Genomic DNA, 23,429 nt, shown 5'->3' on the forward strand with positions numbered 1-23,429 from the left:
AGGCCAAAGGATTTGCAGAAAAACATGGGAATCAGAACTTTTCAGGGTCCGAGGGCTGGTGCTACAGGTTCATGAAAAGGCAAGGTTTATCAATGCGCACAAAAACAACTATTGCACAGAAAATGCCAGCAGATTATGAAGAAAAATACTAGCATTTCATAGGTTTGTTATAAATGCATGCAAGAAAGCTTCTTTTAAGCTCGGTCAAATAGGAAATATGGATGAAATTCCACTCACATTTGATGTACCATCTAACAAGACTGTGAGTATTGAAGGGTCTAAATCAATAAACATAAAAACCACAGGTCATGAAAAAACCCGATATACGGTAGTTTTAACATGTTGTGCTGATGGCACAAAACTATCACCATTTTTCATATTCAAAAGAAAAACTCATCCGAAAGAAAAACTTCCAACAGGTGTAATTGTTCATGTTCATCCGAAAGGCTGGATGGACAAAGCTGGAATGAAACTGTGGTTACAGAACGTATGGGCGAGGCGACGTGGTGGACTTTTAAGAAAACCCTCTCTTGGTTTTGGATCAGTGTAGTGCCCGTAGAACTGAAACCATAAAGAATAAAGCAACAGAATTTAAAACCCAGATAGCTGTCATTCCTGGTGGACTGACTAGCCAATTGCAGCCTTTAGATGTATCGGTGAATAAGCCATTTAAGGAAAAAGTGCGAGAATGATGGAACAAGTGGATAGGAGAGCCTCATCACGTCCTCACACCCTTAGGTAGAATGAAGCGGGTTTCTATTTCACAAGTGTGCGAGTGGGTAAAATGATCTTGGGAGGACTTAAAGGCTGAAGTAATTGTTAAGTCCTTTAAGAAGTGCGGAATCGGTAATGCTCTTGACGGAACAGAAGACTTCGAAGAAGGTCATACTAGCGATGATGGAAACAGTAGTGATGACGATATTCTCGTTTTCGCTGATAATGATAGTGAAAAGGATTTTTATGGTTTTGAAAGTGATTAAAGTCTAATTTCATGATAGGCAACGTTTTCCTTGAATTTGTGTTTTTTGTTGTTTCTGCTTTATTTTGGATTATGTTTGATTGCTTGCCGTTCATTCACTTATTCATTATTGAAATTTACATATCATGTTCAAAATAGCTTGCCGTTTGTTAATTTTAATTAATAAAAATATGTTTGGTAATTGCATTCAATGATTGTTTATTTGGCTTTCATGAAACGTGAGAACTAAAAGAAACCACATTTTAAATTATTGCGGTACTGCACTGTCGTGCGGACTATTGAAACTTTTTTCCTTGTGTGTGGCCTTCTAAATAAGGGTACGTCTTACATGCCATCAAATACGGTAATTAAATAGGGAGGGCAGAGGTATTTTCTCAAGCCAAATGGCCAGGTGGTGTATAAAGATTTGATATCTATTTCCAAATTATATTCCAAAACACAGCTATGAGAGGAAAATCTCTGCGTAGTTTCTTTAAAAAAAAAAAAAAAAAAAAAAAAAAAAAAAAAAGAACTCTCAGGTCTTCTCAATACTTGTTTCGTGTGGTTTCAAATTCACCTTACCTGTAGGTGTTCAGAAACCCTATTATGCCAGAGAGCCCTTTGTATAGAAGGGCTTAATCAAAGCTAATATAGGGAAACAAAAGGAATTTGTTTCTAGGGACAGAAAACACCGGACATCGTCTCAGGAAGTGAAAAGGTGTTTCTTTTTCTTCTCCACAAGCTGGGCAGAGAGGAGATTCGACAAGACTAGGATAAGATTATTCCACCTGAATTTGTGTTAAATAAAAATAGAGAACAACATTCAACCCTCTTGGGGTTTCAAAAGGATATAATGCTAGTTTCTTATATGGCTGAAAAGAACAAATGTGTTAACCTTTTGTCAACTGTGCACATTGATGACCATATTGATGAAAGCATGGGAGATTTGAAGAAATCTAGGTACTATTCCGTTTTGAGAACCGTAAAAAATTGCAGTGAAAATGTATGCGCAAAAGCGCCAAATCTTGCAAACGCTCCCATTTAACAGCGCGCCGAATCTAGCATATGCGCTGATTTCAGATTGCGTAAGTTTATATAGTTCTATATTTCTTAAGACGCCATTGAAATACTAGTTTAATTTTTAAATCCTTTTTCAATATCCTATGGATTTAACAATTTGGGAATTGCCCATGACGAAAAGTCGGCAATAGAATTTTGGGTAAAGTGCAGAATCGCCCACTGTTTGACACGTTTTTAAGAATTGCACATACTCGATATCCATGTGCACATCGAACTATTTTCACTTAAAAAAGTAAAAGAAAATTGACAAAAATCCAATTGTTTTTACCCATGTAAAAAGCGGCAAACAACTAAGTGAGCGATTCTGCACTTTACTGAGAATATTTTCAAAGAAAAGGCTTCATTCATTATAGAAAATAATGTTTGAACAACCAACGAGATGAAATTATGCTTTAGCAATGAGTCAATAGCGAAATAGCGATGCAGGCGTCCATTCAGTTATGTTTAGCAATTTTTATTTAAATTATAATAATGATCTGAAATAGTTATTTACTACAGTCAAAAGTCGTTAATTCGGACACCCATAATCCGGAATGATCTATAATCAGGGTTGCCACGCTACCTGGAAAACCGGAAAAGGTCAGGGAATTCGGAAATTGACCAAAAAATTCAGGGAAAAGTCAGAGAGTTTAAGTGTTTTAGTCAAAATCTGGAAAAGTCAGGGAATTTCATACAACGATCCCGCCAAAAAAGGCGAGTTTTGCTCCGACGTCGGAAGAGATCACTTTTTTGGCGAATTGTGTATCACGTGAGTGTCATTCAGGCAGTTTTCGCAGCTCCAATTTGATTGTCTTTTTAGAAAGACAAAGCAAGTTTCCCGCAACTTTTGGTTTCCAGTAACCTCGAGAATCGCATGTGCAGTGCATGAACTAAAGAAAGTACCTGTTCTCGTATAAAACAAAATGGGTTTAATCCTAGTATATGGTACCATGAAGGTTAGAAATAAAAAAATATGTATTGTAAAGAAGGAAAACCTCTCTGCAACAGACATGACTTGGTCCATCATAGCGGGAAACAGCTGTGCATGCGCGATATATCTGTCGCCAAAGCTCGAAACCGGTGTCGAATTTCGAAGGTCGCGTTAACAAGAGTTCATAAAATGAATATCATTTAAAATGTCTTTAAACTCTAAGGAAAAGAAAATATTTTTTTGCGCAAGTAAATTAATTCATGGATTAGTTATTTTGAGGGGGGGGAATCTACAAAAATCCGTTTTTAAAATTATTGAGAAAAATCCAAGAAAAAACGTTCTTTGATAAAACGTTTCTTCTTGGATTTTTTGCAATCATTTAAAAACGGATTTTCGTAGTTTTCTCTTTTGTCAAAGAACGTTTCTTCTTAACACGTGTTTCTCAATTTCCTTTTTACATAGACGTTCTTTGGTCAGAATAATCTCCATGTATGGTACAGCGGGATTTGGCGACATGATGATGAGCAGTAAATGGGTCATTTTGTTCTTGGCGACAATTTTCAAAATCATGCGAAGGCCGTATCGTATACTTACCGCAAAATCTTTTTTTTTTTTTTTTTTTTTTTTTCTTTTCTTTTCAATAAATACTTTGTCATTTTGCAGTAAAATAAAAAAAATAGTAATCAATCATCTAGGGTATCTTTATTTTTATGTTATTCATATCATTTAATGTTGCTTCTTCCCTCTAAATTTATTTATCATTAGTAAATAATATTTCCAAATTTCAGGAAATTTTCTCTGGCATAATCTTGAAATTAATTTTAGCAGTATGATGACATCACGAAATTTAATGCACATATTTTTTCCTTATGTATGCTGCGAGATAAATATAAAATACCTCAATGTAGTAAAAAAATATCATCAAATAGATTTTTTTCTTTCGTTTAGCTGTAGAATATCTGCAAAAAAAGCCTTATTTTATTCCAGATTGGGCAGATTCTAATCTCAATTTTCAGTGGAGAAAACAACTCCTATTATAATTATATTTGTGTTTTCAAGTGTTAAGGTGCCTTTTAAGAATACACCTCACACAAATTAAATTTACCTAAAATCTAACCTAACTTTTAGCATTGCGTTGTGATTTATAAGAACCGGATTAGCCTCGTGTTGAACTGGGGATGATCATGAGTAATAATTAGATAAAACGTACAGTTGTTATCCAATGTATATATCTTAAATTTTATTAAGTTTTTTTAAGCGGAAAAGTAAACAAAATTATCAAACAAAGTGTACCAAGAATAATTAAGAATAAATGTCCTCTGGGATTTATTGAATAATTAAGTGAATTTGCGACACAGTACAAGTAATACCATAATTAATTTACCTCTTAGCACAGCCAACGTACATTACGCGGATAGACTGGAATTTTCTCAAAACATACCTGGAAAACCCAGGGAATTTCATTCTCCTGTTTGAGTGGCAACCCTGTATAATCCTGACCTCAAAGCTACAAACTTTTTGCGCATGCGTCGCGTTGACGCATGCGCGTAAGACCTTTACGGCTGCGAATATGCATGTGCGCATGCGCATTAAATGTATAACGGACGGTATAAGCTAAGCTAAAATTATCTAATTCAGTTAATGTTGCAGATTGCGTTGTTCCTTAATCTTCGAATTGGATCCGGCTTATTATTTTTTGCAGACTGTTAGAGCAATTTTATAAAAGTAAGCTTCAACTTTCGATTATGTCAAATAGAATTCTCGATATATATTTACTAATATGTAAAAGATCTACAAAGCGAAAGTATGTTTCGAAATCCATTAAACGAAAAGTGGAATTGCTGCAAAAAATGGATAAAGGCATATCCTTTGTTTTTCTAACCATTCCGAAATCTGTTTATTAATATCACGCTGCTCTGCGGGGGATGGGAACGTCGCGGCGCGCAATGAACTGGAAGTTGATCTGTCAGCACTATCCATATCTTCAGGGCAGATGTTTTTATTTTATTCGGCTTGTAGTTCATTACTAAATGTAGTACCATTTCATCTCGATGTACTCTGTCTTTTACATGATTTAAATCAAATTCATTATAAATATCACGAATACATATCAAATAGTTTTCTGGTTGCAATTTTCTAATTTCGACTATGCATAATGTATACTTTAGGCATGCACGCGTTGAAAGAAATGTTTAATAAAGTAAACAAATAAATATTAAGCTTTTTTTTGTGTAAATTTTGATACCCTTTAGATCATAATTGTTCTTTATTTCATAAATTACGGTTTCATATTTTTAATTTTATAATTTCTGCATGTCATCTTACCAGATTTAAACTGATGATCTATAATCCGGAAAAATCGATAATCCGGAATCGCCGAAGTCCCGATGAGTCCGGATTAATGACTTTTGACTGTATTATGCTTCTATTCAGTCATGTTTAGTCTTTTTCATATAAATTATAATAATAAAAAAGTATTATATGAAATTAACCTTTTGTCTAGATTAAAATATCAATCTTAGATAGTTATTTACTATTACACTTCCTTTCTTGCATTAGGGTTGCTGCAATTATTTTTGGCAGCATTGGCATCAACAATAGTTTGGCGATTTTTTTTATGGCCCTCAAAACTGAATAGTACCGAAATCTGAAGTAATTACTTTTTATAACAAGACAAAAGGAGCAGTTGATATAGTCGACGAAATGGGTGGCACTTATTCTTTGGCCAGAATATTAAACCAATGGCCTATGGGCATATTTTCTTCACTATTAAATATTGCCAGCTTAAATTCAAGGATCTTGCTTTTATCTACTAAAACTCCACCAGAGAAGTTCAGGAATAGGAGGCACTTCTGATTTGGCCTTTGCACATTTAGATCCTCATTTGAAATCACAACAGAAACAGAAGGAATACAACGAAGATTCTCTTGAACAAAGAAAAGAAAATCATGTTACCGGAGATGTTACATGTGCTCAAGGGGAAAAGAAAATCAAAATCTGTATGTGTGACATGTAAAAAAAATATATGTCAAGAACACTTCATGTATAAACTACAAAATATCTAATTCTTCTTGAACCTAATTGATTTGAAAATTAATTATATAACTCATTGTCCATGTAATAATTTTGCATGATTTGGATTATAATTGTATTCAAAAATAAAAAAAATTCTCATAGAAATAAATGATTCCTAGTCACCTGAAGAAAACGTTAAGTACTTTTGATTTATTTGTTATTAATTTTAAAATTAATGTTATTTTTAAGCTATTTTATATAATGTTGTAATTAATACAGAATGCATTATTTTACTGAATTGTAATAATATGTTTCATTTGTATGTCATTTAATCGCGACATGCGTTCTCATGTTGCATAATACAGCGTTAATACAGGTTAACTATATACCGCTAAATGTCATTATTAACCTATTTATTTTACTTCTATATGCTAAATATCTTATAACTAGACTGTACACCGCTAAAATCATGGCGCAACTTAACTGTACACCGCTAAAATCATGGCCGATTAGCCATTGCTGAGCTTAGCGAATAAATATGCACAGGTGCCAACGGATCCACTGCAGAAGAAAACCCGATTATTCCCTCCTCCCATATTTCTAAATCTTGGAATATATTTATATATATTTAGATTATCTTTTAAGAACACAGCAGGAAGCAGATGGTTGTATTTCTCTGCCCTGAAATTATGAAATTCTCCCTTGGTTGGGAATCCCTGGGCCTAGCGATTGGTTAGAAGTAGTAGTAGAAGACTTTTCAGAAACCAGATATAATTTTGAAGGGTAGTGAAAAATGTTAGGGAAGTATTTACTTTAGACTAAGAATAATTTTAGTAGATATCAATAAATGCACTTTAAACGCAACAAAGACAGTTTATAAACTGGCTTAAAAATTTGATGGAAAAGGATTCCTTTAAATAAAAAATGAGCTCCTAGCTAGAATAAAAGTGAATAGCAACAGCATGCAGCATATCCAGGCAGCCAAATTTCTGCTATTATTAGTAAAAAACATTTAAAAATATGGTGAAGACATGAAGCATAATGAAATATTAAAAAATATACCCAATATCCATAATTTTTGTACATTTAAAAAGTATATCTTTTACCTTTTCCAAAATGCTCAGTAGTAAACTATATGGTATTTTATGATCATCTGACACTCTATAAAAAGTCAGCAACACACGGTCAAAAAGCTTTTGTTGGGTTATCATTATGGCCTATAATATTCTGTGTATTAATAATAATTAAAAGTAAACTTTTCAAAAAAAATTACAGGAAACAAAAATAAAAGTCTATGGGGTTGATATTTAAGTTTTGAGAGCCAATGAATAATAAGCAGCTAAATATTGATTGAATATAAATCTTCGTGGTCTCGAACACGTGTGATATGTGAATTAGTGTGTTAGCTGCTGTTGCATGTATATTCGAAAATATGCTAAAAACATAGCATTTTTAGTCTATTTTAATACTGAAAGTTGCTGATAATCAGAAAATACCCTTTTTGTATTTTTACTCTTATTTTTGACACTTACTATTTACTCTGTTTCTGACAAAATTTATTTTCATCTGCTTCAGTCATTACTCATGGGGTAGTCTATATTTTAGGGTACCCCTTGGATTATCACCAAGTTGTTTCATTTATGGGAACCCGAGTATTTTACATTGAATGCTGTGGAAACCCTATTATTATGTAATTGGTTGTAATGCATGATTGTGGGGATTTTGACTGTTGGGAAAATATTTCTCAGGGCTTATTTATGCATTGGATGTTCGTTAGGAAGTACGTTGCTTATTTTGTAAGGATGAAGGAGGAATAGAAATGACCTACAGACGTCTCAGCTTTGATATGCGAAAAATGTGCATTAAAAATTGAATTTGTCGTACATTTTGCACATACACGCGTGCTGGAAGGTTGAGATAGAGAGAAATCGTTCAGATAGAAAACTATGTTTGTAAAAGCAAAAGTTTATAATATATGTAACTTGATTTAATCTGCATCAGAATTATTAAAACCTGCACAAATTGGATAAAATATTCTCAACAATGGCATTGTGATTTCATTAACCAAACATTTTACATCAAATTCATTAATGGCTACTTTACCAAAAACTGAGGCTTAGCTGGCATTTTATAAGAATGATTAGCAGCCAAAGCAGAGGGGAAAAAATAAAAATCACCGACATTCGTTAAAAAAAATCATTTACAATGATGATTTGGGGAAAAATTTCATAAAAAAAATACCAGTTTTAAAAAACAAAAAGACGGAGAAATAAGGCTACATGGCTATAAAAAACTTTACTTTAAAAAGACAGATGGCAATTTTAAAATTCCACCTCCTGTGTGCTTTGATGCAACACGCTGAAATGAAGTTCAGCAGGTTGTGAGTCAACACCTACTGTGAGTTCAATGCAGCACGCTGAACTCACAGATTTTAAACGTATAAATATTTAAATTTTTAAGACATTTACTTTATTAGTTGATTTTAAAAAATACCTATTACTAAATTGATATGAATTGATTCCTATCTATATCTATCTATTCATTCAGATTGATAGTTTTATTAAAATTTTCATGTTTATTTCTTATGCAACATATATAAATACTATTTGTGGAAAATTACATATAAATTTGATATTAGGAAAATAACATATGTATGTGGAAATTTCCTGACCAAACACAGATGAATGATGGCAGTGATGATTGTCTAAAAGATGATGAACCTAATGTGATAAGCAAAGAAAAATTTACAGGTTCTGTTACAGACTTAGAAGTAAGCTATTTTTATTCTAAAATGTAATTATTATTAAAATCAGTTAATACGTGAGAGAAATTTCTTTAATTTTATTCATGTTTTTTCTGAAAATGTTTTACTATACTGTAAACTAATCTTGTACATCTTCATGTTTTCTGTATTCCATAATTTTCTTTCAGCTAAAAATTAGAATTCTTTTTTGAAATCTTTCAATTTCATTAAAAATATTTGCAGAATTCACTAATGGAGGTCAAAGAGATTAAGATCTGAAAAAGAATTTTCTGCTGCGTTATTAAAGCATTAAAAATTGTGTTCTGAATATTATATCTGCTGAGTTTTGTAAATTAATCTAGTATATTAATATAATATGAAAGATATTGGTAATCATGCTATATGTAATCTACCGCTTTTATATTGTTATGTATAAAGCACAATTTACGAAGCAGTTCTTAGCAAAATAGCTTATGTAATTAATTAAAAATGTCTTTTTAATTTTTTCATGATAAGAGTTTTCCCATGTAATTGTCTCGGAATATTCAGAATTCTCAAAATATGCATCACTTTTCTCTATAAAAATTAATTTTACACATTTTTTTCCTCAATTTTTTTTTCAAAATATTTCTGGCATTTTGCTGTTACCGAATTGGTAGAAGTAATTTTTCTGTTAGGATTTTGGGCATTTCAGTTTGGAAAGTTTAGAAAGATTTGAAAGCAAGATTTATATACTCACGATTCACGATGTGTGAATAAATTCTAAAATTCTGCCTCACCAGCTTTGTAACCGGACCTTACCATGTATATTTGAAAATTCTTCTGAATATTAGAGATAAGAAGTAGTTTATGAGGTGAGGAGAAGTATGATTATACTCATATGCCTAACAAAATAAAATTAGCAGCTTTCTCTATACATTCTAAATGCATTTAGTGATTTTAGAATAACAGAAATCTTTAATTAAATCCAAAAATTCTAAAATGAAAAGGAAACGTGGAAGAAAGAAACTGAATACATAACGAGAAAGAAAATTATTCTTCAAAGAAGTATACAGATATTATTACGTAAATTACCTAGTCGTTTACAATTTCAGCCTTTACTGTAATTTCCCTTTTATATTTTCTCACCAGATTGCAAATCACTTAGACAATTTGTAAACTGAGGTTTTTGGATTGTATGACAAGAGTGTACTTCTGACCTCCACTTCCTCCTTGCATTATTGTTATTACGATAGAGTTACTGAGTCAGCTTAAAATGAAATGAAATTGTATAGTCTTTGATCACTAGTCCATATTTTTAGTTTGAATTTGATACTTTTTGCTTAATAACATCACTACGAGCTGTAATTAATTTTGTTGGCATAAGAACATACCTTTATGTTCTAAGTTCTTTTTAAATAAGAAGCTTATTCAAACCTTTGTCTGACTTCGTAGTTACTTTCAGACATAGCGATAATTTGCTTTACATCTGTCGGGGAGGTTGGACTATTTAACTTTTACCAGATCAAGTAAACCCTCATAGGTACATTTTGGAGAGGTTGACAGGTTAGGAGATAAACCACGCAGAAACTAGCGAGAACATTGTTTTGCGTATTGAGACAAATTTCTGTTAGATAAGATGCTTAAAGAGAGGGAAATCGATATAAATTAGCCAAAATGTCTGGGAAGGCTTCAAATTAAAAAGACGCGTGAATATTTTGTTCAGTGTTGTTGCTACAAAACATAAATGTTTTGTAGCTTTTAATGTATAATTATCCTAATATCGGTTCTGTTTTTATGCACATGTAATCAATTTGATCTAAAGTAAAGAATGCAAGAAGGAATTTATATACATTTTTATAGCTTGTAGGTTACATATTCATTTTTAAAAAGGAGGCATTAAAAAAGACTTATTATTTATTGAGTCTTAAATTCAAGCAGATTAATATATATATACGTAACCAAGTAAAATATCTACACTTTTGTCATAACTTTTCTTACATTGCACGTTTTGTCTTCTGTTCTCACATATTTTATTGTTATACAGTTTTTGTAATGCTGTGAAAGTTTGGTCTTAATTCCTGCATTTTTCTTCCTTCTATTACAGATATATCATGGCTGCTCCATTAGAAGTTTGCAAAGAGGAACAATGAGCAGTGATCCGATTCTTCCGGTCAAAGGGTCAGACATTCATTGCAGACTATCATCACAATATGGGTGAAGTGCATATCACTTAAAACTGTTTTGACAAAGCGTTGACAGATCCTAACATTAGTTAGTTTGTTTTCTGCAGTAAGCTTTCTTGGTACCCATCATGCACAGACTTTATGAAAACCGAGCTTGTCATGGATAATTTGATGAATAGAGCCATGACTGATGTTCAAAGGAGATGCTACCTCATCGATAGTGATTCGCCTATTCATGTCTGACCCTTTGACATCATACGACCAGAGGAATCGGATCACTGCTCATTGTTCCTCTTTGGTGCGAACTTCTAATGGAGCAACCATGATATATCTGCAACAGAAGGAAGAAAATGGAGGAATTAAGATCAAACTTTCGCAGCATTACCACAACAGTATAATAATAAAGTATGCGAGGACAGAAGACAAAGAGCGCAATGTAAGAAACGTTATGGCAAAAGAGTAGATAATTTTTTACTTGTATTAAAAATTTATATTGTAACAGTTTTTGCTGGATAATTTGCATGTTGCTTAGTAATGAAAAAAAAAAAAAAAAAAATACACAAGTAGAATGAAAAAGAGTGTTTGAATTGTGGTTAATTAGGATAATAGGGGACCGGAAAGTAATGTCGCTTTCTTACATTAAATTCACATGAATAAATTTTTAATCTATAATGTAATCACCCTCGTTATCAACAGCCTTTTGCCATCTAGTGGGCAAATTTTCAATCCCTGGACCAATATAAATCATTTGGTTTTTGAGTAAAATACCTCAAGATGGCATTTTGGACATCATTCAAATTTTCAATTTTTTGGCACTAAGAAAATGTTGTAGGGATTGGAATAAATGGAAATCCAAGTGTACGATATCGGGCGAGTATGGTGGGTGATGCAGCACCTCCCATCCCAATTCATTAATTTTTTCCAGTATCCGTCTTGCATTATCGTGTTGCAGAATGATGCCTTTTCTATTGACTATCGCCATATATTTTTCGATTAAAGATTGGTTCACTCGATCCAATTGTTCACAATAAAGATCTGCATTAACAGTTTGTCCAGGTTTCAGCAATTCAAAATGAACAATTCCGCAGATACTCCATCAAACAACACACAGAAGCGCCTTTTGGAGAGGTAAACCCTTTGTAACCCCTATTAAAACTGCCTTTTGGATTATCATATAGGACCCATTCTTCGTCTCCAGTAATCAAATAATAAAAAAAAAACGGTTCTGTATGGTTCTGTTGAAGCAAAACATTGCATGTGATGGATCGGTTGGCTTTGTTCTCTTCGGACAGATTATAGGGGACTCAAACACCTGCTTCGCTTATTTTTCAATTCTTCTTTAATTGTTCTTGGATGATCGACCAAGGTTGCTTAAGAGTGTTTGATGCAGATTTGCTTCCACTTCTGCCCTTAGCATGTTGTTGTCGACATGCGTAGAAACGACATTACTTTCCGGTCCCCCTATTATTATATGTTAATAGATTCGCTCTATTAAAATGATTGATTTTAAAATAAGCAATGAAACAATATTCGTCAAAGGACTAAGGTTTTACTTTTAATTGTTAGGTAAGTCTTTGCATCACTAACATTATACAAATAACATATAATAACCATTAATTCAGGAATGGTGCACTGAAAAAGATTAATTACAAGTATGTTGCTATTTAGGTCCTAAATAGAAAATTATCAAATTTGGAAGACTTTAAGGATTGTCATAAGTTTTGATTTCAAACATCTAATATATTACAGTCAAAAGTCGTTAATCCGGACTCGTCGGGACTTCGGCGATTCCGGATTATCGATTTTTCCGGATTATAGATCATCAGTTTAAATCTGGTAAGATGGCATGCAGAAATTACAAAATTAAAAATATGAAACCGTAATTTATGAAATAAAGAACAATTATGATCTAAAGGGTATCAAAATTTACAAAAAGAAAAAGCTTAATATTTATTTGTTTACTTTATTAAACATTTCCTTCAATGTAAGTTGCTTTGTTTCATGTGATAATACTTTCTCTTTAATTCTATTAAACTGACGTAATTTCTTGTTTAGTTACAAAGTTCCGCTGTTCAAGTCCTATAATTGCTGTGTTGAGAATACCGATTAATTTGTCAATCGAAATGTTTTCGTTTTCAATAACCTCTGGGTCACTTTCTTCACTATCGGAAGCGAATTATAATGACGAGGAACTTGATTTAAATCATATCAAAGACAGAATGAAATACTACACTTAGTATGGAATTATAAATCAAATAAAATAAAAACATCTGCCCTGAAGATAAGGATAGTGCTGACAGATCAACTTCCAATCCACCGCGTGAAATTGATAAACAGATTTCGGATCTCAAAACATACTTTCGCTTTGTAGATACAAATTACATATTAGTAAATATATATCGGAAATTCTATTTATCATAATCTTTCTAATCTATCATAATCTAATAATGACGTTTCTGCCCCCCCCTCTGCCGCAGAGCAGCGTGAAATTGATAAACAGATTTCGGATTTCAAAACATACTTTCGCTTTGTAGTAAATATATATCGGAAATTCTATTTGACATAATCGAAAGTTCAAGCTTACTTTTATAAAATTGCTCTAAACAGTCTGCAAAAAATAATAAGCCGGATCCAATTCGAAGATTAAGGAACAATGCAATCGGCAACATTAACTGAATTAGATAACTTTAGCTTATCGTGTAACTCCGTTACAATTTAAACGCGCATGCGCACAAACATATTCGCAGCCGTAAGGGTCTTACGCTCTCTCGTAAACGCCTGTGCGCATGCGTGAACGCGATGCATGCGCAGAAAGTTTGTAGCTTTGAGGTCCGGATTATAGATCATTCCGGATTATGGGTGTCTGAATTAACGACTTTTGACTGTAGAAATCTTCAAATTATATGAACCATAACTTTTCAAAGATACTAGAGAATGCTACGTGAAATAGAATATTTGTATAGCTTATATAAATATAATCAGTTTTACCATGATAAATTGTACACTGTAAGATTTTACAAACATTTAATTAAGTATACGGTGCTGCATTTGTACTGTATTAAATCAAAAAAGATGCACATTACTGTGGAGTGTATGCTTTTCTACATATGAAAGTAAAATATTTTGACATTTTAGCCTATTCTGCAAAAAGAAACAAGTAAATAATAAACAAATTTGATTTCTGTATTTTTTAAGGGATGGTATAGGTAAAATATCATTCTTTTTTCAACAAAATAATAAAAGTAATGATTAAAATAGTGCCCTGATTCCTACTAGCAAAGTGGATATGGGGTGGAAAAAAACGTGTAAAGCTTCACAGCAACCATTTTCACTTAATATATTAGTTATCTCAGTTTGGAAAAAAAAAAAAAAAAAAAGTGTGTGGTAACTTGGTTATAATTACAATAGGAACATGGAAAAGTGATAATGTTGGGTAAATTTGAGTTATTGTATTTCAATTTTTTATAGTTGAGTGTCATTTACACACACACGCACAATCGTGCTTCCCGATTCAGATAGCAGCAGGATCAAGAGGGAATATATATACATATATGCAAATTTTATCTATGTCTGTAAAAAATATTTATATTTGTATAATTATCTCAAATTTTTCAATGAAGCGGAAAAACTGGATATGTAATTAAATAATTATTTATTAATATAATGTTTCATTAGCAGTTTTTCTGGTATTTGAATGTATGTTTTATTTATTTATTTTTAGGTACTTTCAGAGGATTTAATTTTTGCCTCTTCTTCTGTAGGATCTCTGTGTATATTTAAATATGCAGAAGAGGTAAAATTATGCATTTGATTGTTAAAATTCTCAGATGCAAAAAATTATAAGATTTTTTCTACTATAGTATGTTTATCTTTTTCAGAAAGTTCAGTGTACACACACTTGGGAAAACGTCCATCATTTTAAGCGAGGCACTGCTGCTGCAACAGGAATAGCAGTCAAAGGACAAGATATTTCTAGTGTAGGTGAAGATGGAAGGCTATGTATATTTAACTTTATTGTAAACAAAAAAGTACGAGAAATAGGTAAGAATGTCTAGTTATTTATTTTTTATTAGATTTTAAAGTTGTCAATCATATACAGTGTATCGTCCTTTATTAACTTACAATCCTCTTAACATGAGCTTTCAAGGTACAAACTCAAAATATCCCATTTTGAAGCCCATCATAATATTGAGACCTGATTGTACTTTAACAGATCTTTATTACCCCTTCTATAATATACAGTGTAATTTAGCTGTTTCTTTCTAATATATGATGAATGCCACTTGTAATTTATGTTTTAATTCTTAAACAATAAATTACAGAAAAATCTCTTTATTTATTTTTTCCCATTACTATGTGTGTTTCCTTTCTTTTTAATTATATAGTTGCAGTTTAAAAACCTTGATTAATTAAGTTCTCATAAAATAAAATAAAAATCAGTTTTGAGATAAAAACCATGGGCAACAATGACTTATGTTTGTAAGTCAAGGTAGTACCACTGTAATTTTATTATTGTTAAAAAGATATTTGAACTTTCAACTGTTAAAAAGATATCTGAACTTTTAATGTATTTATTTATGGCATTGGGGGAAAAGTCAGTTGGAAAAATTTATTTAAGCTATTATGTTGAAAAATTATTTTTCTTCGTGTACTTACAATTTTTCTTTTGTAATACTTGATAAATACCTGAAACTTTTTTATGCTGATAACAGTTTTCTGTGCTGTGAAAAAAAATTAGAAGTGTTTATTTTGGCTGCAATTTAACTATTAAGTTGTTATTTATTTTTGCAGAAAGCTCAAATCTCTGCTCGTTAACATGTGTAAGTTATTTAAGACATCAAGAAGTGATAGCAGGGAATTCTCTTGGATATTTAAGGTTGTGGGATTTACGCAGTTCCTCAGATAGTCCTGGATGCTTATTAATGATGTAAGTTTTAGACATAAAGTATGAAGAATATTAAATTATTAAATAATATCATAAATTTTGCTCGTTGTGTGATTATTCAGGCTTATATAAGCAGCTTAATTTTGAATTTTTTATACTGATTGTAGCATCCCCCAACTTTACACAGCTATGATTTCGCAAAACTCCTGAAGTGCAAGTGCAATAATAAAACAATGCAATATGTAATACAGTACAAAGTCCGTAATTCGGACGTCCAATCCGGACCTCAAAGCCACAAACTTTATGCATGCACGTAGAGAATGCACATACATTACACATGCACGTAATGTATGCTTTACACTTGCATGCATTGAAAGAAATGTTTAATAAAGTAAACAAATAAATATTAAGCTTTTTTTTTTTTTTTTGTAAAATTTGATACCCTTTAGATCATAATTGCTCTTTACTTCATAAATTACAATTTCATATTTTTAATTGTATAATTTCTGCATGCCATCTTACCAGATTTAAATTGATGATCTATAATCTGGAAAATCCCCTAATTCGGAATCGCCAAAGTCCTGATGAGTCCGGATTACAGGCTGTGTACTGTAATAACAATAAAACTCGGATATTGTTTGCTAAAAGTATTGTTAATACTGTACTGTAATAACAATAATACTCGGATATTGTTTGCTTAGAGTATTGTTAATAATCATTAAAGTGACTAAGCTTCTTTACATTACTTCATTTTATATCCCTTTATATATATATATATATTTAAAAAATCCTTGTTGTGTGTGTGTGTTCCCCCCTTTTCTTTTCTCCTTTTTCTACTTCAGCAAAATTTTGCACATGTTAATTGGAACTTCTAAGGGGAAAAAAAAAAAAAAAACTTAATATAATTCACATGTTAATTATATAGTAATACAACTAAAATACTAACTGCATTGTTATTTCCTTTATGAAGTTTTTATAGTAATATTCATATAAAGCGGATGTTATGAAGAAAAAAACATTTAGATTCTTTTTTATACTTTGTAGCAAGTTTATATTGCAGGCAAAACTTTTTTCTAACAATTCAAGAATAATTATTTTCGAGGCAGGAAACTTACAGAATTAATTTTTAAGTCATAAAATAACCTTTCTAAGTTATAATAGTTAATATTTTCTTAAACTGGTCCATGCTGGGTAGTTTTAATTGAAATAAGTATGAAGAAATATTTCTTATATCAAACTAAACTGTACAAGACTAACAAGTCTGTCTATATTAAATAAGAAATAGTATGTTTATCTTTTTTATACTTAACAAGTCTGTCTGTATTAAATAAGAAAATCTGTTTTTTTCCTCCCCTTTCTTTTTTAACTTTTACTTGGGTTTTTGAATTTCCTTAAACTGTAATAAAAAAATTCTCTTAAAAAAAGTATAAAAACATCTGTGTTATGCATTCATTTGGCAAAACAATCTTAAAAATATGCTTAATACTCCCTTTTTGCAGCACACAGCAGACTTAGACTAATACTTTTGTATATTCCTAGCTGGGACAGGGCATAAAAAGAAACACTTCTCAGAACCCCCATTTGCACGAAACCTATGTAGCTGGGTTACCATCTTCACTTGGTAAACAGGCTTGAAAGCCGAACAGGAATCGGTTATCACTTGGATTGGCAAAAAAGACGTTTGCTTTCAAATTCCATGTTTTATCTTGTATCACTCACACTCTTTTTATTTTAAACTTGATTGTTATTTATGGAAGATAACAGAAAGGTGGTGGAAAACATAAAAGAGTAAGAAAATTAACGACAAAAATCTTTATGGCTGATATTTACCTCCTCACAGCCAGCAGATACTATTCACCAAAATGAAGATCAAGTGAAGTATATAAATACATGGGCACTGAAATGTGTAAATACATGGGCACTGAAATGTGTTTGGAAGGTTTAGTGTATTCCTTTTAATACATATTGGCTATGAAATGTGCTGTCATATGATTAGAATGTGTGTAATAGTTTGCTGCATTTCAGTGTACAATATATTACATAATATAAATATCATGGAAGTAGAACTTTCGTGTGAGCAAGCAGGAAGATACTATATCTTTTAAAATTTTGATGTTGAGAAGATTGTGGTAAACTTCAACAGCAAAACAGGAAACTATAAAACAGAACAAGACAAAAAGTTAAAAATGAAAACATGAAGTACAATATAATCTGCATTTTTTACCTTTTACCAGCATTTTAATTTCAAATTCAGTGTGAGAAACATCATTTATATTAAAAGGTAGCTAAATTTTTCCTCTGATTATAAGCATATTACCTAATACTTAAATATTATCCAGTGAATAACTTGTAATTATACCTGTTAATTAGTTTTATGACTTTACACATTTTGCAAGCAAAAAGTGCAGTTATATTTTTTTCTTTTCCTCACTTAAAAACTTTGAGCACAAAGTAAATAGAACCTCTCCTTATACTAATTTTGGTACATATATATATATATATATATATATATATATATATATATATAGCTGAAGTGCGTCGTTATGAAAGATGGAAGCACGTGCTTCCATCTTTCATAACGACGCACTTCAGCTTTTGCCCTCTACTCTGCTAAGATGTAATTTTGCTGGCTTGCTTTCTATCCCAACAATATCAAAAATGTAAATCTTCTGTGGAAAGGCACGACTAGAGTGCCAAGTGATTGTGGCCACAAATATCAATTGAAAATAAAAATGGAATTAAAATCGCTTCTACTGCCAAGTTTTATTTACGAAGTCAACACATTAGCTTACGACGCAATCAGATTACTTCCTCTTCAATATAGGATAACTACGCATCTACAGTGCTCCGTCATTTCCTTGTGCTTTTAATATTACAATTAAGCCGGCAGGATAGTTTCCTGCAGCCTGAAACCTCCATGGAAAATTTAGTTCAGCTCTTCAAATCATCGTTTTGTGATAAATCCAAGATAATGTGAAAGAAGTGAATCATCAAGTTTGTTTTTTCAGTGTTTAAAAAATAACAGATCATTCTTCTGCTGTCGTGTTTTGCAAGTGCTTCAAAAAATAATCTCGTGTAGTGTTTACAGATTGAAAGTAATCTCCCGATAAATTGAGAAGTTCGAATGCCTAGTGAAAAGGAATATTGAAGTTGCTTCGCCGATCTCTATAATATTTAGAAAAAAAGTGCTTTAAATCATCAGTGAATTACCATTTAAAAATTCAGCATTACAGTGGGTTCAACGACAGAAAATTATTTGCACTTCCGCTTTTTCAACAGCTCAAAAATTATTACATTCGTGTGAATCTAGCTCAGGAACTAAATTATTTAATGATCTGCGGATTCTATAGTTTTCATTTCAACTTTGGTTAACAATTTCTGCAATTTGTTTTGAGAAAATCTGAGATTCTTGTTCATTAATTTTTCTAATTTTTCATAATTATGTGTGAGCAAATTAAATAATTAATTTTAAGCTATTTAAATTATTCACAGGGAAGGATATTAAGATAAGTTTTTATGTTTTTGGAAATTTTGTTGAGAATTTTGAATACGAATTTTATAATTATTCTAAAAATAAAGATGTTAAAAATAAGTGAAATTATTACAGATAAGTAATATGAAATTATGTTAAATGCATGTTAAAATTTATGGGTTATTGTGTGTTAAGTATAGTATGCTGAGGAGGTACTGGTTCCTTTAACAGAGGCCTGTAATTACCTCTGTACAGTTGTTCCTTTTACCCTCTTCATGCAAGATAATGTTGGAGGCTCTCATTTTATGAATGCATGTAAAATTTTTATATTATTATGGAATGTATTAGTGCAGTTCTCAAAGGCCAGTTACCTTAATGCAAGGAACGGAGGCCTTTTCAAGTAACTGCCTAGGCACCCTGGGCCACCAGTGCAGAGAACACACTGGTTAGCTCAAGAGGACAGCCCTATTGATGGATATGTTTGTTTAGAAGTATTGCGAGGCTTCCAGTTTGGTAAAATCAGGAATTGTAAATGAAAGATGATAACGGTGAAACCATAAATTCTGAAAATCTTAATCCTATTATTTATGATGTTAAATTATAATTTATCAGTATGGAAATAAGTATCATAAATATTTATATGCATTACATTTTATTATAACTAATGATTGTGTAAAAGTTTATTTTGTGATATTCTGTAATAACAAAAACCTTCCCTGAAGAATTATGATTATGTGAAAAAGACTTTTGGACTGAAATGTTGAAAAATTCAATAGGACTCTAAAAATTAAGAATCTATTGTAAAAAAAAATGATATTTATAAATAATACTTTACAGGATCAAAATTTTATTATTTATTTATATTTTTTTTAATTTGCTTGTGCTTTAACTCTTTTTCTTTAAAAAGGCTTCTCTGTCGCTACGCCTTTTTCTTTTTGAAGGGGGGAATATGTAAGATAAAAATATATGAATCAGAATTATAATATAATTATAAACATTAATTCTTCCTTTCTATTCTAAAATCGTAATAACGTCTCTGCATTGCGTCATTTCTAGATCATTCTATGGCCCGTGCAACTCTGATGACGTAATAATTAAGAACTGAAACTGCCACTGTAAACCAAAACTTTTCTCTTCGCGTGCCTCCATCTTGCATAACTACGCACTTCAGCTTTTGCTCTCTACTGTGCTAAGATGTAATTTTGCTGGCTTGCTTTCTATCCCAACAATATCAAAAATGTAAATCTTCTGTGGAAAGGCACGACTAGAGTGCCAAGTGATTGTGGCCACAAATATCAATTGAAAATAAAAATGGAATTAAAATCGCTTCTACTGCCAAGTTTTATTTACGAAGTCAACACATTAGCTTACGACGCAATCAGATTATTTCCTCTTCAATATAGGATAACTATGCATCTACAGTGCTCCGTCATTTCCTTGTGCTTTTAATATTACATATATATATGTGATATTTTCCAGCAGTCGTGAGGAAGTTTGGCATCAAAGTTCAGGCATGGCTTTTGCAGAGTGGTAAGGCGAATCCAAATGACAAGACAATATGGTTTAGCTTTTAATTACATATATTTATTCCATAGCTTTAATTCAGTTTCAGAAGCAGATCACTATTCGTTACTAAATAAGATAATTTTAAATTTACTGCATCATAGAGGAAAGGAAGATGGAAGCAGCAGCGTAGGTTTTAACAGCACAGGAAGAGGGAAGTCCCAAAATGGTTCGCACTCGGTATTTATAGTAGCGATTATGTAATAGGCTAGAATATTCTTGAAGGTACTGGTCTAAGGGAAAGACCCTAAATTGCTGCGTGTTCACGTAGAACAAAGTCATCGTATTTTTTTATATTTTACACACATATATATATGTACAATTTTTTACTAATTAGTAGTGTTAGCTAAGTCTTTTATCAACTGTTCAATTACTACAATGGTGAATGGATGCTTTTTCCACATTAAAGAACTTGGTTTTGAATTTCTGGCAAAATATTGATATTTCTGACTATAGTATCTATTCAGAATTGGATACAGAAAATCTTGCTGGTTTGACAATTATCATCTCATTGGTATGGAAATAAGGTTATGAAGCTCTTGAAAAGGGATATTCTCAATCAAGAATGAGGATCTAGATTAGGAAAAGTCATATTGTCACTGCTGGAATCCAATGTCATAAAAAATATACTTCCTAACCTCATTAGTATGGTTAAACTCAATATTATTACTTGTGTTTATTTGTAGGCCTTTCCATTCAAGAACACAAATAACAACAAAAGCTTTTTTTCAATTTTCTCTTAAAACTTTTCATGTTTACGTGCAAGTATGACTCGGCAATATCTCTAGATTCAGTCTGTTTTCTTTTTATTAAAGAGAATAATAGTAAATTTTATTTTGATTGCTGACTTAATTTTCCCGAAAAACAAATTTTTAATTGAATTTCAGATCAAGAGAACAGACTGGAGTATCTAGTATGAATGTTCATCCTACACAGTCTCATATTCTAGCAACTGGTCATGAAGATGGTTCTCTATGCATCTGGGATATGCGGCAAGAAAAACGGCCTATGTCATTATTGGAAGGTCATTCAGCAGCTATAACAGATCTCCTATTCCATCCAGTGAATCCTGATTTCCTGTACACATGCTCATTAGATGGAACTGTATGGCAGTGGGATTCCTCACAGTTAAGAAGTAGTACTTCAGGATTTACTCCCTCTTTAGGTAATTTAAATTTTGCAATTACAAATGCAATTTTACTGTTATCTTAATTTCACTTAAATATATATATATATTTCTCTTAAAAATGTGATCTTAAATTTTTTGTGGGTATTTCTATTTTTGAAAAGGATTTAAGCAATTTTCAGCATTAGTTAGTTCCATAAATAAAATACTACCACTAGAATCCGCTAGTGTGCTAAACTGAAAGAGGATAGTCAGGTTTTCAGTTTCACTTTTCACTTTGTATTTTTGAAAAAAGGTTTAGGCAATTTTCAGCATTAGTTAGTTCTACAAATAAAATACTACCATTAGAATCTGCTAGTATGCTAAACTGAAAGAGGATAGTCAGGTTTTCCCTTTCAGCTTTGCAGTAAAGTGGCCTGAATATAGTAATATCATATAAAATGTTTATTAAAAGACACTATGATGATGAAGAGGACTACACAATAACAGTAACAGATACAATGCATTGAAAAATATATTAACTAGAAGTGGTTACATTGAGCTAAAGGTCATGATAAATGTCATGAATAAAATAAAGAAATGATAGTTATTAATAAGTGTGATTGTCTTAAAAATGAATAATATCTTGCAAAAGCATATTCATAATTTGAATGTTGTTCTTGCAAAAGCATTTCCTTTTCATCTGAAACTGCTATTTTTAATTACTGAACAGTTTTCATTAGGTGTGTACATGCTGCAAGTTGTCTGCTCAGAACAGCCCAGATTAGATGAAGGATATGAGAAAGCCAAAACATTTGAATAATAGGCTTTCTTTCAATGGTTGCAATGTAGTTGGATTTCTCATAAAAATAAAAATGTAAGGCTAAGGAAATACCAGAATCAATGCTTATGTGACAAGATTATGTTATGAAAATAGTATGCAATGAACACAGTACTAAGTTTAAGTATTTGTAGCTCTGTACATCTGTTGAGCCCTCTAAAAAAGAATCCACCAGTGATCGAATGCTAAAAGTTGCTGAAGATTGGTAATTCAACCCAAGATTAAATTTTAGTTAACATGGGTATTTTCGTAGTTTTCTCCATGTGTATCTGCCAACTTTCCTTAAAGAGTTCTCTACAAAGTCATCTCTCACCCTAGGCAAATAACCCTCATGTGCTTTGCCATAACCAAATAATAAACGAAATCAACCTTAGAATGAGAATACCTCAACCTGTCAATATTGATATTATTTAAAATGTTTGTGGGTGATACATGCCAACAAATTAGTTGACATTCAGAACGATTGACTTTCATCTGTAAATGTACTTTGTGCAGTTGTACATTTTCTGTATCATTGTTAAATGCTGATACAGTGGCTAGGTATCAAAGGGTTACAATATATTTTCTACAGGTCAAAAAGGTTTGCTTTTATTGAGACTGTGTTCAGTAAGCCACTATCTACTGTCCCATGCTCCTGTGCAGATTATTTGCAGTGGTTTCCACTGTTTGAGTTTGTCTTCACTTATAAGTCT

The 23,429-nt window shown here is 31.6% G+C and overlaps 1 protein-coding gene across 2 annotated transcripts in view; it reads left to right on the forward strand.

The window, feature by feature from the left end:
- Nup43 (nucleoporin 43) overlaps positions 1–23,429 on the forward strand; it is a 43,332-nt gene that overhangs the window by 7,086 nt on the left and 12,817 nt on the right. For both annotated transcript variants that reach the window (XM_035354413.2, XM_035354412.2), the window contains exons 2-6: positions 8,602–8,733; positions 14,593–14,664; positions 14,750–14,912; positions 15,663–15,798; positions 21,679–21,956. In XM_035354413.2, the coding sequence (XP_035210304.1) occupies positions 8,602–8,733; positions 14,593–14,664; positions 14,750–14,912; positions 15,663–15,798; positions 21,679–21,956 (781 nt within the window). The remainder of the gene's footprint in view (positions 1–8,601; positions 8,734–14,592; positions 14,665–14,749; positions 14,913–15,662; positions 15,799–21,678; positions 21,957–23,429) is intronic.

The sequence above is a fragment of the Stegodyphus dumicola genome, chromosome 9 (genome assembly GCF_044657685.1).
Source record: "Stegodyphus dumicola isolate Sdum_Otavi_A_Nest chromosome 9, ASM4465768v1".
Classification (NCBI taxonomy): Eukaryota; Metazoa; Arthropoda; class Arachnida; order Araneae; family Eresidae; genus Stegodyphus; species Stegodyphus dumicola.